The 16,840-nt window shown below is 41.1% G+C and overlaps 1 protein-coding gene across 1 annotated transcript; it reads left to right on the top strand.

The window, feature by feature from the left end:
- Window positions 1-4,836: 4,836 nt before the first annotated feature.
- Window positions 4,837-15,205, top strand: LOC143317870 (desmoglein-2.1-like). The gene is made up of 10 exons (XM_076725773.1): window positions 4,837-4,881; window positions 7,521-7,610; window positions 8,247-8,405; window positions 8,606-8,747; window positions 10,311-10,471; window positions 12,211-12,345; window positions 12,487-12,672; window positions 13,746-14,161; window positions 14,275-14,417; window positions 15,114-15,205. Exons 1-10 carry the CDS (start codon window positions 4,837-4,839, stop codon window positions 15,203-15,205), a joined length of 1,569 nt encoding a protein of 522 aa, XP_076581888.1.
- Window positions 15,206-16,840: the final 1,635 nt, after the last annotated feature.

The raw sequence follows: 16,840 nt of genomic DNA, 5'->3' as shown, positions 1-16,840 counted from the left end.
CTGATTGTTTTATCACTACACTTCTCCTGAGAAAGGCAAAGAGGGGAGAAGAGGGTCAGCTACGGACCAGTTCTGCTACAGGTGTGGATGGTGTGGGTGAAACATGTGGTGGGTGAGGGTGCGGGTGAGTGTGGGGCAGAGGGCCCGTGTGCGTGAGTCGTACCATTTAGTCAGAAGGTGGCTGAAGTGCAGGACCGCACATTGAGATCAATGTTGACTGATAAAAGCCGTGAACCCTCCTGGTTGGGGTGGAGATTGTCCCGTTTAAAAAGGCAAGGCCTGTTTAAAAACGCTATAAAATTGTCCACATACGGGATACTTTTAGTCAGGCAGTATCCCTTCAGCCACAGGTGCAGCTGGCGAAGCCGGCTGGTGATGACGTCACCGTAGCGTGGTGGGGGAAGCGGGCCGGAGATAATTAGGTGCTTCCCCGTGTCCAACAGGTGGTCGATCAGCGACACGAAGTCCTTCTTCAGGACCTCAGACTGCTGGTTTTTCACGTCATTGATGCCGGCCTCCAGGACCAGTGTGGAGGCCGGGCTGTGCTGCGCACACAGCTGAAGAGCGGCAGATGCAACCTCCGTGATGCAGGCTCCAGGGTGGCAGATGGTCTGGCCGCCGAGCACTGCCATGTGCCTAACCATGGAGGTCCCCACCACCAGCACCGAGGGGGGAGTGCGCTGCATCACTGGCTCCCTGGAGGTGCAGCGGGGGCGAGATGGAGCCTGCTGGGGTCGCGACGTGGTTGCTCCGGGCCGAGCTTAGGGGGACAGACCATGCCGGACGGGCGGATCGCACTTCCTGGACTGGTGAGAGCCACGGACAGCTGGGTGGACAGGTCCTGGCGGCGAGCTGGACCGGGCACCGACGGGACGGAAATCCTGCAGGCTCAAGATGTCGAACCTGTTGTCCAGTGCCAGGATGAGAAGTCCAGGAAGATCTTGTCCCTCTCCTTGAGGTCGGCCCGCAGACCGGAGATGCTCTCCTGTAGTTTTGAGAGGGTGGGAAGCAGGACTCACACACCGCCATCATACCTGTAGCCGGTGATGTCATAGTCATTTCACCATCTACTACCGGGAGGAAATGACAGTTTCTGTACTTTGATGTACCCCGCTTGGCAGGTTGGCCAGATTCACTTCAAATGTGGTCAGAAAAGCCTTCAGAACTTGATGATGCTTTGGTGTGGAAATTGTGGGTTTTCATCAAACGTTCCCGTGGCTTGATAGTGCTCCCTAAAAATTTTTAACACTTGTCCTCATGGTAAATTTCATCTAATTGCACATTTGGGATGAATATGTAACATCCCAGGACTTGAAAAAAGTTTCTTGGTGCCCAACCTAACCCAAGAGGAAGTCAACCAATTTTACTTTTTGTGTTTGTTTTTTTTTTCCACCTCAAAACTTGGCCAACATACAGTAAATAGAACACCTCAAGGATGAAAAAGTGTTAACGGTTTTGAGTTTGGGTCAAACAGTGTCAAATATCCGAGTTTTTCCGCAAAAGATGAAGTGGTTTGTAACTTGACTGTACATGGTAAAATCTGCCACAGACTCAAAATGTTTGATTGATTATAGTCCTGGCTTGAACACATGTATTTGCCAATATTTAGTTATAGCAACACCTACTGGCAATAGGAACATGTTTTGTACTTTAATATACTCCTCCTAGGGGGTTGACCAGATCCACTAAGATCTGGTCAAAAAGCCTTAAGACCTTGATTATGTTTTATTGTCTTTTATGTGATTTATTGCTTCTCTGGAAGGCTTTGTTCAGTCGCGGTTCAGCAATGTTCAGTCAACTCCCAGTTTGGGTAAAGTCAGCTAATAGGACTGCCAGCTGCATGGCAGGGGGACATAACACACATTCAGCGCTATTAGCTACTGTAAATGTAAAGCAGTCTCTGCGAGACAGTAAGACAATGGTGATAAACATGACTGGTGAGTTTCACGTCACCCATTGAAAAATTAATTATGATCAGTTAATTATGACCCAGATGATGTGTTTATGTGATGTGATTTTTTTTTTTTTTTCTACTTTGGTGAGATGTAATGATATTTCAATGAACTCCTTGGAAAGTTCAACCAAAGTTTTAAATGAAGTTGGGACTCTGTGTAAAATGGAAATAAAAACAGAAGCAATCATTTGCAAACATGACTTAAACTGTGTTTAAAATAACAGGTTAACAAAGTGTTCCTGAGACCATGTATTAATCTCCTTTATATTATCGTGTTTCACAGATTGGTGAACCTCGCTCCATCCTTGTACTTGAGCGAGTGAGCCTTTCGAGTATGCTACTGTCATACTCAGTCATTATCATCTGCTACCAGTGAACTTGTTTACCGGACAGGTGTTTTTGGTTCTTTCCCAGTCTTTTGTTGCTCCTGTTCCAACTCGCTTGAAACATCTTGCTGTCCTCAAATTTATAATAACCAAATATTTACAAAATCAATTAAATCAGTGAGGTAAAACATTAAATATATTGTTTTTGCACTGTTTTCTGCTGACTATTGTGTGTCAAAAACAGATTGTGTTTTACTTTTTTGGAATCTGGGTTGTGCATCAAATCAACATTACTGTACATGTTTGTGTGTGTGTGTGTGTGTGTGTGTGTGTGTATGTGTGTGCTCAAGCTGGTGCTTCAGAATAACAGAAAGCAGTTTCCTGTAGAACCTGATTTTACCCTGAGCACGCTGAATAGAAGCACTCCACCCTCATCAGGCATTAGGGCTGAACGAGACTGACTGAAATCTTTTCACCATCACGTCACATTAAAGAGATGAAATGTAGGTTATTGTTTGTTCACCATGTTCAGTTTACTCATGGATTCAGCAAGCTGAAAGCAGCAGTGTTTTTCTCCAAACTGACCACACCACACCACCTAACTTTTCTTTTTTAACATGTGATCATCATACATTTGGGTGGTTTTACCCATAATGCATCCATCTTCAAGAAATGTTTTAGACAGTGTTTGGTGGAACACATTCACCACTGTGGATGTATCATATTCTGCACCACTTGCTGTTTATTCAGTGTGATTGTTTTGTGTCATATCTCAATAGAATGCTCTCATTGCATCCATGTTTGTGAGACCCCAGTGATGCACACAATGTGTTTTGGTAAGAAACACTGAATGTAAATAGAATGTTTGTTTATTTACAACAACACTATTTACAAGGACACTTTTAACTTTATAATACATTCCATATTGTATCGTCGTGTATGCATTTTCCCCACTTGTTTTGCAGGCTACTTCAGGAAGTGTTCAATTACCGTCATCAGAGGACCGAAGGGTTCTCACTGGTTGATAAGGAGTTAAAAAGGTCTGAAATGGAAGAAGGTGCTATGCCATTAAGAGCTTTGTATGCGAATTACAGGGTCTTCAAATTAATCAAAACAAAACAATTTATAAAGGAAATGTCTAGCTGATGCAGGGTAGCTAAAAGATCCAAGGATCAATTGGCTTGTGCTAGCAGATTGCCTGGTGACCTGAGGTCTACACAGCAGGTGAGGAAACACTCCGTACCCTGTGCCAACTCTGCCAGCTCCCATTTGGCATCCCTGGAGGTCAAGCACCTTGTCCTTTCTGGGCAAGCCAGGGGAACGACCCCTGACACCAACCACACTGCTCTGGTCCTTTCCTAGAATGCTCTGCATACACAGGATACTGCCATGGTCATCACAGGGAATGGTGTTAGAAAAAATGCTGTCATCAGCCACAATTGGCCTCCTGTAACCCTTGATGTCTACAGCGGAGGCTGTGCAGACAAAGCCAGATCCAGAGTTTCTCTTAATTGCAGCTGCCATCGTACGGTTACTGGAGATTCCAAATGGAATTATGTGCTGCTGGTCTGATTCTGGCATTTAGCTCAAAGCACTACTGAGGATGAACAGTCTCGGAGCTGCTGGAGTTGCTCCAGATTCTTAGTCGTGTTCGGTTGTTTTGTTTTGTTCAAACACTTCTTTTTCAAAATGGATGACTTCAAGAACTGTTCCCATCATTTCTGGTACTGCAGTCAGGAAACAGGAGCTACATTCAGACAAAAAAACATAAAAACATACAGACAAAAAACACAAGTAATATTCAAACTAATTCAAAGACTAAACTAATGTTCCATCCAGTGTGTCTTTAGTTGTTTATGTTGTGGTAGTTTTCATCCATAGCTCATATAGCTACAACAATTATTAACATTTCTTCTGCTGATTTCTGTTGGACAGTTCACTTTGGAAGAAAGTACCAGGATGTTTTTTTCCATTTGACAGCAGAGAAAAAGCTTCAGTGGTGTGCAAAACATTTCTGGTCATAGCTGAACTTTGTCTAGTTGAAGGTGAAATGTGCCAGCTGAACAGGTAGGGTGCTCACAATGCATATGGAGTGCATTAAACACTTTGTTTGGATAAATGAGCCATTGTTTGAGTCCCTCTTTCCAGCTGATTGCTGTTTACAGAACTTTTCCTATATGCATATGCTTACTTTTCAAAGCAAGCACAAGCATTAAACAATTCGTAAAAACAGAAGCAATCATCTGCAAACATGATTTAAACTGTGTTTAAAATAACAGGTTAAGAAAGTGTTCCTGAGACCATGTATTAATCTCCTTTATATTATCGTGTTTCACAAATTGGTGAACCTCGCTCCATCCTTGTACTTGAGCGAGTGAGCCTTTCGAGCAATACCTTACACATTGATGAGGTGTGTGTCTGCGTGGTGGTGCACTCCTCCTCTTTCATAAACCTCCTCCTCACCTCCATCAGCTCACAGTCTGTCAGGAACTTGCATTGGTGCTCTAAGGACTCCATCTGCTCACTTGTTCCGGACACTGCGACTTTTCTGCAGTCATGATTCGGGTCTCTCCGCCCGAGTTTGTGTTGCTACTGCTTTTGGTGAGTGCAGAAGGAGTTTCCTCTCTCTGCTGTGCATTTTCTGATGTTATGGACTGAATTTTTTCTTTAGCTGTAAAGTTAGCTCAGTTCTGGCACAATGAGGGGGGACTGCTTGTTATTTAGGCTTCTTTTAAATTCATTTGTTCCAATTGCATCAGCTTTTAAATCATCATTTCAAAAATACTATTGTCAACCAGATTTAAAATCTGTCCAAATCATACTTTCCTGATGAAACATTGAGCTTAAATGTGTTTACTCCCTGACATCATAGGCTAATTACATTGTTCATGTTTGCCCGAACAATTACTGTAGCCAGCTGCCATGACAACACAGATGTGGCCTGTGTTGTGAGACAGAGACATGGCATCATTTCTCATCCAACAACTTGCTATTGTCTGATGTGAGCTTCTCTACATAAAGACTTGGACTAATGTTAAATCATCAGTCTAGAAAAAGCGAAGACCCACACGGCACCAGTGAATCTTCCCCTTAAAAATATTTTTAAGAATAGTTGAAGATGCAGGATCATTTCACCTAATTAGAGTCTGATACTGTGCACTTGGACATGAATTGTACACCTTCCTTGTACTGTGTTATATTTTGCTGGAACTCAATGACATCTTGCTCATGTCATATCAGTGATTACGTGGTCAGTGTACTTATTGATAATAAAAAAAATGCATTGAAATCATTAAGACACTTCATGATCTTTTGCAGTGTCTCAAATCCTTACACGAGGCCTCAGAATGGCTCATGCTTCTCAAAAAGCCAAAGTGGCAAGTACTGTTATTGTCACTGAAATAAAAGTTTGAGTGGTAGAGTATAATCATGTGTCAAAATTTTTAATTCTGACAACAAATGTGTCAGCCCTCAGTAAGAAGACAACGAGACCTGGTTACCTGGATTGCTGGCCATTAATCAATGAACAGTGAATTTTGGTGTTAGCTGTGAACCAGCCTCTCGCTCAGACTAACGAGACATAAAGATTAAGTCCCACTGGCAGGAACAACCTTTAGCTCTCTGCCAATCACACTGTCATAGGTACCTGACATGACTGACTGGCTTTACAGCTTTTATGTCGGCACCATCTGCACATCAGGAAGTCCCAGTAACTGTCACGTGTGAACAGGGAGAGTCTGGACCCAGATGCAGAGTCGTTACAAGGGAGTTTATTGGAAAAACACAAAATCACCTCAACAGGGAAGTCCTACAAAAAATAAAAATCAAAAAACACCACAGCGGGAAAAAGTACCAACTTAGGAAAAAACACAAAAACACCACAAGGGTGAAAAACTCACTCAGGAGATGGAAAATAAAAGTGTCTAGGAGCAAACTCACTAGAAAGACAAAATCAGCTATCAAACTCAAAGTGTCTAGGAGCAAACTCACTAGAGGCTGACAGCAAAAATCACAATCACTGGAGGCTCGAGAGAGAGACAAGAGATAGCAACAGGCGCAGAACTCGTATGGCTGGAGCATAGAGAATAGTCTGGCACAGGAATCAAACTGGAGCTGGCTTAAGAAGCCGGTTGATGAGCCGATGAGGCGCAGGTGTGTCTAATAAACTCGCACCTGGAGCGATCAGACCCGTCTCTCTCTCGAGCTCCACCTGCTGACAGAGAGGGAGGAAAGAAAAACCGTTAGTTCAGGAGAGAACAGAGACACCGGAGCCGAATCGTGACAGTAACTGCAATTAAACAGTCCTTTTTATCCTTAGCTTTCTCACACAGTGACACTCTTGATAGCGATTTCATTACAATAATGATATAATTTTAGGTGTCATTCTATGGAGGCAGTGGGGAAACAGAACTAACTTTGTCACTGCCAAGCTGGTATTTCATTTACTTATGTTATATGAAATTTCATGAACAAGACATCTATTAAATACATAGACATCTATTTAAAGAGAATCGTTAGAGCAAGGATAAACAAAGGATTTATTTGGATAGGAAAAATAAAGACTCTAGTGAGAATATTTATGTTTTCTGTTTTGTGGTTTCATTTTTAATACAAGGTATCAACAGTGAGTTTGGAACATATAACCTGTCAGTATTTTCTCTCCCTCCTCATCTTATGACAGCAATGAAGGACCAAAACAACAACAACAGTCAGATTTAAAATAAATTAAAATAAAAGTAGCAAATGATCATATAATAGGAGCTTATGAGCTAAGACAGTGCTTTGGTCTGAGGTTATTAAATACAGACTCAGTCTACTGAGCCTACAGTAAAGTCAGCAGACTGAGTCAACAGACTTTGACTCAGCTGCAGGGTTATGACACACTGAGAAGGCAGGATTTTCCCACACTAACTTAAATGCTCTAACTCCACATAGAAAACTCGGGGTGTTCCTGCTGTGAGTCTGAGCTGTTGTGCCACCCTCCTTTCAGTGACAGGGCAGCACACATTCATTCAGGACAGTTGTCTACGATTCTAGAAAGACGTTGTTGACAGTGCCCAAGGTTACTCCCAAAATGCACATTTTATTTTCATTTCTTATACCATTTTTTCCTGTGCTGAGAAATCTGATCATCTAACCTTAAGTGATATGCATCTGACTTTACACGTGTCAAACTGAGATTCATCTTTCACGTGCAGTTCATTGTGAAGTAAGTACATCTATTTTTATTATACCTCCAGGCTGCTGCTGTGGTGAAAGCTGTCTGGATTCCCCTAAAGAAACCACTGGAAGAAAATGTTGACTACACAGGAGAGGAATCTGTTGCCAAGGTGAGTCACCGCTCTTTGTCTTTGATCCGACCTGGTAATTTTTACTCTCACTGACTGGACTGAACAAAAAGCTGTAAAAGGGACTTTTAGCTGATAACCACAAAAGAAAAAGCAGTCCAATGTCATCTTGATACGTGTTTTTTTGGAAGCCAGTCTTGATTTACATACATACACACACACACACACACACACACACACACACACACACACACACACACGCAAAGCTTGCAAAGCAAAGCTTGACATTCTAAAAATGTCTTTATACATCTTTAAAAGAGACTGTAACAATTTATTTTACATAAACAGAAAAAAAACAGCCAAAAGAAAAACACCCACACACCAAAAAATGTGCATCGTGAAAATAAAGTGGATCATATAGACAGAGGTTGAGAGAGTTGCAGAGACAAATGCTTGAGGATCAGCGCTGTACTGTATAATGATTAGTGTTCAACAACAAATCATAGTTAAAAGTTTTTGTTTTTTCTCCCCTTATGAAATAAATTGTTTTCAAACTTTCCAAATAGTTGCTCTTGATTTTCTAGTGCAAATATCTTGGGTCATTTCCTTCTGCTGTGCTGAAATGAATATGAATTAGACTGTATTTAACTGAATCAGCTCTCCTTCTCTGTGTTTCAGATTCATTCAGATAAAGATGATGGCACAGGGAATGTTCTCTACTCTCTACAAGGCGTGGGTGCAAACCAGTATCCCTTCAATGTGTTTGTAGTTAATCCTGAAACTGGCGTCATTCGTGTGACCCAATTGCTTGACAGGGAGTCCATCTCTATGTACAATGTGAGTGGTACATGACTGTTTCTGTCTTATTATACTTTTTGACTTTGAAGTCATTTTTCCCTTGCTAAGATTAAGTAATTGCTGCTATTGATAATTAATAATGAGGCATTTGGCAGTCATCTGCTACACTGTCACAGGGTATTCATGTTTGCAAATGCACCTACTAAGACAGACCATAACATTTGAGCTTTCTGTTTCAGCTGTCAGGTGTTGCTAGGTACAGAGATGGCAGACTGGCAGAGGAAAACATCGATATACGGTTCCAGGTTTTAGATGCCAACGACAACTCTCCAGTCTTTGGAACCATCGAGCCCGGGGAGGTGAATGAGCACAGTGCTGCAGGTTAGTGTTTCTCTGATAGGATAATTCTAATTGGCTTGATTACATAATAAATTAAAATGAATTAAAACCTTGGGGTTTGTATCTGGAAGCTTTTCCTTTTTGTTCATCTCTTATGTTTACATTTAGTGTTACTCAAGGAAAAGTGATGTGGTGTGTCATGTGTGGTGACTGGACTGAGAACCTCCGATTGTCGTTCTGCCTGAGCGGCAGGCTCCACAGAAAGACAAAGTAAAGTGGAGATAAGGGGCAGCCCTGAAGAGACGATCTGGAAACTGAGAATCTAGATGAGCAAATATTACTTGTGATGACTACTGTGAAAGGGTTGCTATACAGTAACATAATCACAGAAGTGACCCCATCTGCTCTTTCTTCTCTGTTGGAGAAGAGCTCATAAATAGCACCAGTCAAATGTCTTCTTTGGCATCTAGTGAAAGATGGTACTGTGGTTTTCTGACATTGAGGCTGAACCTATTACATTAAGTTAGCGACTGACATTATCAGATGCTAGTACGGATTTGATAAACTCAGTTGCCGTGGTGGACCAGACAAGGCATATAGTGCTTCAACCAAGTGGCTAAGACCTTAGCATAAATTTTGACTTTGCAGTTCAGGAGACTGAAAGACCTTTAAGAGGAGTAGCCAGTTGGAGGCTTGTCCCTTTTTTGCAAAACCGAAATAACAGCAATATTTGAACTACCCGAAAAGGAACCTTTACTAATGGCAAGATCAAGGATATTTAACAGTAAAAGCCTGAAATAAAATGTATAATTCTCAAGGTAATCCATTGAAGCCTGGTAATCTGCCCTTGTTCATTGTTTGTTTCCTTCCTTCTAGAGTGACAGGCACCTCTAATGAATGCATGGTCTCTGGGGTCAGCTTAGATAAATGTAATGGTGAACACCTCTGACTTGAACAACTTTTGAATAAGTAGTTGAAAAGTGCTATTAATCTTTATGATATCAGAAATTAAACTCACTTCTTTGGTCCCAGTTGCTGAGATGTTTGTTTGATGAACACTCATCCTTAAGTGCAAAAAGGCAGTTGGGCACTGTTCATGTACTGATTTTGCTTAGTGTGATGAACAATGAATTATGATAAAACTGATTTCAGTTTCCAGAAACTCAATCAAATGATTTCTAACTTAATTATGATTTGATGTAAAGGATATTGTTTTATTTCTGACCTTTGACTGCATCCCATATCACTCAAGGGTTGTCAACTGATAGACTAAATTAATTCAGTTCTGCCTCAAGTGTTTTTAAAGTGTTCTGAAGCAGGGTGTTGTTTTAATGCAAATGAAAAGACAGGACTATGGTCAGACAGAGACATTAAAATCATATCTGTGTTACTGACAATAATATGCCAGACAATAATATAATCAGTTGTTGAAAAGGTGTTATGTCGGGCAGATGAAAAGGAAAATCATACACCAAATGTCAATTACTCTGTAATCATTAGCTAATTTCTGTAGCACACTGGATGCTTGTTGTTTGTTTACAACTGAACTATACACAGGACATATTTAAGTATGATGGCTGCTTAATTAAAGGTTATTATTTACAGGGACTTCAGTTATGAAAATAACTGCAACTGATGCTGATGAACCGGGGAATGAGAACTCTCAAATCGTTTATTCCATCGTAAATCAGAATCCGCCTGATGACATGTTCTACATGACCAGGAATGGGACCATCTATGTAAAAAATTCTGCCCTTGACAGAGAGGTATGGACTACACCAACACATCTACAGGTCTAATACAAATTCCACAGAGATTTTTCACTCCAGCAGCTGATCAGTGTCCCTTAATCCAATCAACAATCACATTCAGTTAAGAAGGTGCAAGTTTTTAACACTGGGGAGTCCTTCTCTTTAGATAGTGTACTTCTGTGTATTCTTGCCATCATGCCTGTTATTACTGATAATTCTCCCATCACAACATGATGACCTATACATTCTATCAGCTGCTCAAAGTAATATTTTTACGTAACATTAGAATCAATCAAATGCCTATGTGTAAATCAAAAGGTGTTTCTTTGATGAGCCCACAGAAAAACATCACCCAGTTTGAAACTTCACAAAGCTTTACAGAACTTTTTAGCTTCTTTCATTGTTTTGGTATTCTAGACTGCATATCTGCTGTTTCATATCTGGATCTTGTTTCCAGTTGTAGCAGGCAGAAGGAAAGGGCAAAAAAAAAAGCTCTGATACACCCACTGTATGCTCCGTGTCTAGCACTAACTCCCACAGTAACAGAGGTAGGAATTAGCTGGTGAAATACCGGAGCATTTAGGAGCAAAAGCCAGATATTACTGTCAGGAGTTAGGGGAGATCAAACCAGAGCTAAAATGATAGAAAAAAATAAATAAATGGAAACACAGCTCCAAAACAATGTTGAAGTGTTTCGTGTGTGTGTTAAAAGAAAAGCATTTGCTAACATGTTCACCATAACATTATAGTAACATACATTATATGTGTCAATGTTGTTTTCAGGGCTTGTTATGCTGCTCAGGAGTATTTATTTGATTTGATTTGATTTGATTTGATTTGATTTGACCTTTATTTTTAGCAGTCCAAATATTCATAGAGTGACCAGAGAATTCAAACATGTTTACATTACCGTATAATTTGTTCTAGCTGAGGTTCTCCTTGAAGTATTTTGAAAGACACCATTGTCTACCTCCATCTAAAGCCACTGTCACTGTATTCCTGACAACAAAGCTTGCTCCAAATATTCACAAAGGTTGCAAAGAAAATCCCCAACTTCAAACCAACAGCAGTTCATGATTTCCTACCCTTATCATCATCATCATTATTGTCATCTAGTGTGGAGGAATTGCAGTATACTTAATGACTCAAATCATTTCAAAAATATTTACCGGAGTAGAGCATTTGCTGTACTTTACATCTTGCAATACCTCCATTTTTAAATAGTCACCAGACTCATTCAGTTGACACCTAGCTGGATGATGTCTGGTCTTGGATGTTCACCAGGACAACACCTTTGTATCCCCTTTAAATACAGTACCAATTTTTTTTGCACTGATTTGTCCCAAATCGTTTGATATAAGTGTCTCTAACTGAAACACTAACTGAACTGTAACTCTAAGTGCATGTGAGGTCAGGCAGAGCACTTAAGTTGTGTATGACCCACATACCCTACATTAGATAGTGCTGTAAGGTACATGGCCTTGTCATCCTCTTGGAAAGTGGGAATTTGACCAAATCATACAGTAAGGTCCGGTCTAGACAATGACAAGTTTGTTGGCCATGAAACCAATAATTTCTGGAAATGACTGCAAATAGGAGTATTGCTACTCTGTCCAAACTACAACCATGCAGCAAACATTACATAATACAGTTCATAGTTAATCTCTCAGAATTCACACCTTACATTAGTCCCATTTCACAGCAATGTGTGATACAGTCTTTGTAAGTTATTTATAACCAGTTTCCACTTTCAGAAAACAGATCAGTACACTTTGACGGTGAGAGGTCAAGACTTGAATGGCAAACCAGGGGGAAACACTGAAACTGCCACTGTGACCATTAAGATCGGAGATGTGAATGACAACATTCCCACTCTGGAAAAAGAGCAGGTAGTTTTCTTTTTACACTTTTCCACAAATGACAATGTTGATGTGCTCATGTCACATCACACATTTAAGTCAAATAAATGTGAATCAACAACACTGAGATGAACCCTGTTACTTTCATCTCATGATGTGTTTTACTTGCAGTATGTGGGCAACATTGAGGAGAACAAATATGGTGTGGAGGTGATGAGAATCAAAGCAGATGACATGGACGTGAAGGGTACAGACAACTGGGAAGCTGTGTTTGACATCGTCAAAGGCAACGAGGCAGGGTACTTCAGCATTAAAACGGACCCCAAAACCAACGAGGGCATCTTAATGCTTGACAAGGTAATGCTAAATGAGCAACACAGCAGTGGGAAAGTCTTTTGTAGGATAAATGTGGTAAATGCAATGATCATGCCTGACAGCGAATGAAAATAAGCAGTAGGTATGGACATGACTGGAAAAAATAAGTAGAAACTCCAACAGAAACACGTTTAAGGTGAGATTTTAGGGTGCTAGCAAGGTCTAAAAAAGTCTGCCCCACGTTCTCTTCCAACTTGGAACATTCTCACGGGGAGAGGTCAGGGAGATATCCACATCAGATTCCCAAACCACCTTCTTCTGGATGTCTGAGCTCCTCATTCTATTTTTTAGGGTGAGCCCAGCCACTTTTATCTGACTCATGTAGTTATCACTCGGAGCTCATGACCGTAGGTAAGGGTTTGAACTCACAGCGAATTGTAAATCAAGAGCTTTGCCTTCAGACTCAGCCTCACTTATGAAACACCGAATGCTCGAAGATTGTCCAAGTCCAGTGATAACAAGACCGCACTCTGGGAAAACCCTACAGTCCTTTAACATGGGGTAACTCTGATAAAATAATCCAGGCCTTAACCTAGTTTGCTAGGAGCTTGTTTTTGCTTTTTTTTTTTTTTTTTTGCCTCAGGTCACCACAACTAGGCCCAGGCCATTGGGAAACCCCAAACCAGGGGCACCACATCATACCTTCAGGCTGAGCCTGACCAGGTTCAATGGGTGTAGGACCAATCCTCCTAGTCCAAGAAATGTCAAGAAGTTGCCATTCCATACAGGTTTTGGAATCATTCTGTCTGACCCTTCACCTGGGATAAATTTGCCATCCTAGCAGAAGTTATTGCGTTTGACAAAATAGCTCACAGGATCACAAGTGTAAGCAAACATTTCTACCACATTAAGGAGACAATTCTCACAATGCAATGGCACAATGTTTTGAGGGGTGGCAGTTCTCAACAATTTATTTTGTATTTTAACCATGAAAAAACTTAGTTGTAACCTTAAGATGTTTTAGCAATCTGCCATTAACAAACTGTAATGCGAACCTTCAAATCAAATTTTTACCCCCATCTGTGTTCATTGTGTTTGTGTGTGTCATTTCACAGGCTGTGAATTATGAGGATGTGAAGGACCTTGATTTTGGAATATCTGTGAGAAACAAGGCTCCACCATATAATGGATCTGGGGGAAGTACTGGAGCTGGTATAAGTATAGGGGGAGGAGGTGGCGGAGCAGGTGGCAGAGGAGGGGGTGGAGGAGGGGGTGGAGCAGGGGGCGGAGGGGGATCAGGTGGTTCTAGTACAGGAGGTTGGTCTGGAGGATCAACATGGCAAAGTGGAACCACATTTAAAACTTATCCAGTGAAAATCAATGTGAAGAATCAGCCTGAGGGGCCTAGTTTTGACCCCAAAGTCAAAGCTTTTCCCATCTCCAAGGGAGGCAACTCCATCAACATTAATGATGTTATTGGCAGCTACACTGCAATAGATGAAGACACTGGAAAACCAGCGGAGAATGTCAGGTAGTTGCATACATAAACATATACTCATGAAAGATTCTGCAGTTAAAATTACAATGTCAGCCTCATTTTCTATATTCAATGATGACAACTCATAGAGCTTATTTCTGCTATAGGTATGTGAAGGGCTCAGACCCTGGCAACTGGCTAACCATCGATCCAAAGACGGCTGAGATCAAACTTAACAAGATGCCTGACAGAGAATCTAAATTCCTGGTCAATGGGACATATTTTGCCAAAGTACTGGGCATTTCAGAAGGTATGAGGTTCCTCTGTGTGTCTGCTCAAGCTTCAGATGACACGTCAAGCTTAAAAGTCGAAATCCTGCTATTGACTGAAACGGAGGTTTTCACCTCATATAACCCACAATATGAAAGTGATAGATGAAATAAAACACTGAAAATGTGTATTAATCTGACTGCTTTGCCAATAGTGGAGATTAAAGCATAAAGTTTGCTCTGAGAAAGACTCTGGAGCAATGTCCATAGAGTCACAAAATATTATCAATATTTTATGCTATTTTGAAATTTTCATTCAAGAGTGTACTCAGCAGCTAACTGAAAGTAGGATTAGGATTCACCATCTGGGGACCATCAACATCCACAGCAAATGTAGTGGAAATCAAAGTATCTGCACTCACTGTCTTATGGAATATCATCAATTATCCAGGCACACCCACTCAAGATTAGTGTGTAAGTTGCTGGCTAGCTAGTGGTGAATAAACACAGACTGCATAACTAGTTCAGCAGTAATAATACACATAGACAAAGAAAGGAGAAAGTTTACATCACCTTCAACCTGACTGTGTTGTCTGGTCCCATCACTAATAATTGTGTACACCCGTTGTCCACCAGCAGAGGGAGTGAAGCGTTTGTCTCGAACTTGTCTGAGGAATGGAAATAAAAACAAAGGAAATGTTGAATGACCTGATCTTATTTTTGTCTTTCCACCACAGATGCACCTGATAAAACAGTCACTGGCACCATAGCCATCCAGGTGCAAGATTTTAATGACCACTGCCCCACCCTGACCAGTGACATCCAGTGACAGATATAAATATACAGTGGTATGAAAAAGTATCTGAACCTTTTGGAATTTCTCACATTTCTGCATAAAATCACCATCAAATGTGATCTGATCTTTGTCAAAATCACACAGATGAAAAAACAGTGTCTGCTTTAACTAAAACCACCCAAACATTTATAGGTCTTCATATTTTAATGAGGATAGCATGCAAACAATGACAGAAGGTGGAGGAATAAGTAACTGAACCCTCTGCCTAAGGAGACTTAAAGAGCAATTGAAACCAATTTTTACCAAACAATTTAAGTCAGGTGTGCGCCCAATCACTGATGAGTGGCTTAAAGCTGCCCTGCCCACTATAAAACACACACCTGGTAAGAATTGTCTTGATGAGAAGCATTGTCTGATGTGCACCATGGTTCGCTCAAAAGAGCTGTCTGAAGACCTGCGATCAAGAATTGTTGATTTGTATAAAGCTGGGAAAGGATACAAAACCATCTCTAAAAGTCTGGATGTTCATCAATCGACAGTCAGAGAAGTTGTCTACAAATGGAGAGAGTTTGGCACTGTTGCTTCTCTCCCAAGGAGTGGCCGTCCACCAAAGATGATGCCAAGAGTTCAGCGCAGAATACTCAGAGAGGTAAAAAAGAACCCTAGAGTGTCTGCTAAAGACTTACAGAAATCACTGGCACAGTCCAATATCTCTGTGCACACATCAACTATATGTAAAACAATGGCCAAGAATGGTGTTCATGGGAGGACTCCACGGAGGAAGCCACTGCTGTCTAAAAAAAACATTGTTGCTCGTTTGATGTTCGCAAAAAGGCACTTGGACACTCCACAGAAGTTTTGGCAAAACATTCTGTGGACTGATGAAACCAAAGTTGAATTGTTTGGGAGGAACACACAACGTCATGTGTGGAGGAAAAATGGAACAGCTCACCAACATCAACACCTCATCCCCACCGTGAAGCATGGTGGAGGGTGCATCATGGTTTGGGGCTGTTTTGCTGCCTCAGGGCCTGGACAACTTGCAATCATTAATGGAAAAATGAATTCAAAAGTTTATCAGGATGTTTTGCAGGAAAACCTGAGGCCGTCTGTCAGACAGTAGAAGCTAAAAAGAGGATGGATGCTGCAACAAGACAATGATCCAAAACACAGAAGTAAATCAACTTCAGAATGGTTTCAGAAGAACAAAATACACGTTCTGGAGTGGCCAAGTCAAAGTCCAGACTTGAACCCCATTGAGATGCTGTGGCATGACCTCAAGACAGCGATTCATGCCAGACATCCCAGGAATCTGACTGAACTACAGCAGTTTTGTAAAGAGGAATGGGCCAAGATTAGTCCTGATCGATGTGCCAAACTGATCTGCAGCTACAGGAAGCGTCTGGTTGAAGTTATTGCTGCCAAAGGGGGTGCCACAAAATATTAAATGTGATGGTTCAGTTACTTATTCCTCCCCCTTCTGTCATTGTTTGCATGCTATCCTCATTACAATATGAAAACCTATAAATGTTTGGGTGGTTTTAGTTAAAGCAGACACTGTTTTTTCATCTGTGTGATTTTGACAAAGATCAGATCACATTTGATGGTGATTTTATGCAGAAATGTGAGAAATTCCAAAAGGTTCAGATACTTTTTCATACCACTGTA

The sequence above is a fragment of the Chaetodon auriga genome, chromosome 3 (genome assembly GCF_051107435.1).
Source record: "Chaetodon auriga isolate fChaAug3 chromosome 3, fChaAug3.hap1, whole genome shotgun sequence".
Taxonomy (NCBI): domain Eukaryota; kingdom Metazoa; phylum Chordata; class Actinopteri; order Chaetodontiformes; family Chaetodontidae; genus Chaetodon; species Chaetodon auriga.
The sequence above is the reverse complement of the archived record's forward strand: the minus strand, read 5'-3'. Positions and strand labels throughout refer to the sequence as shown.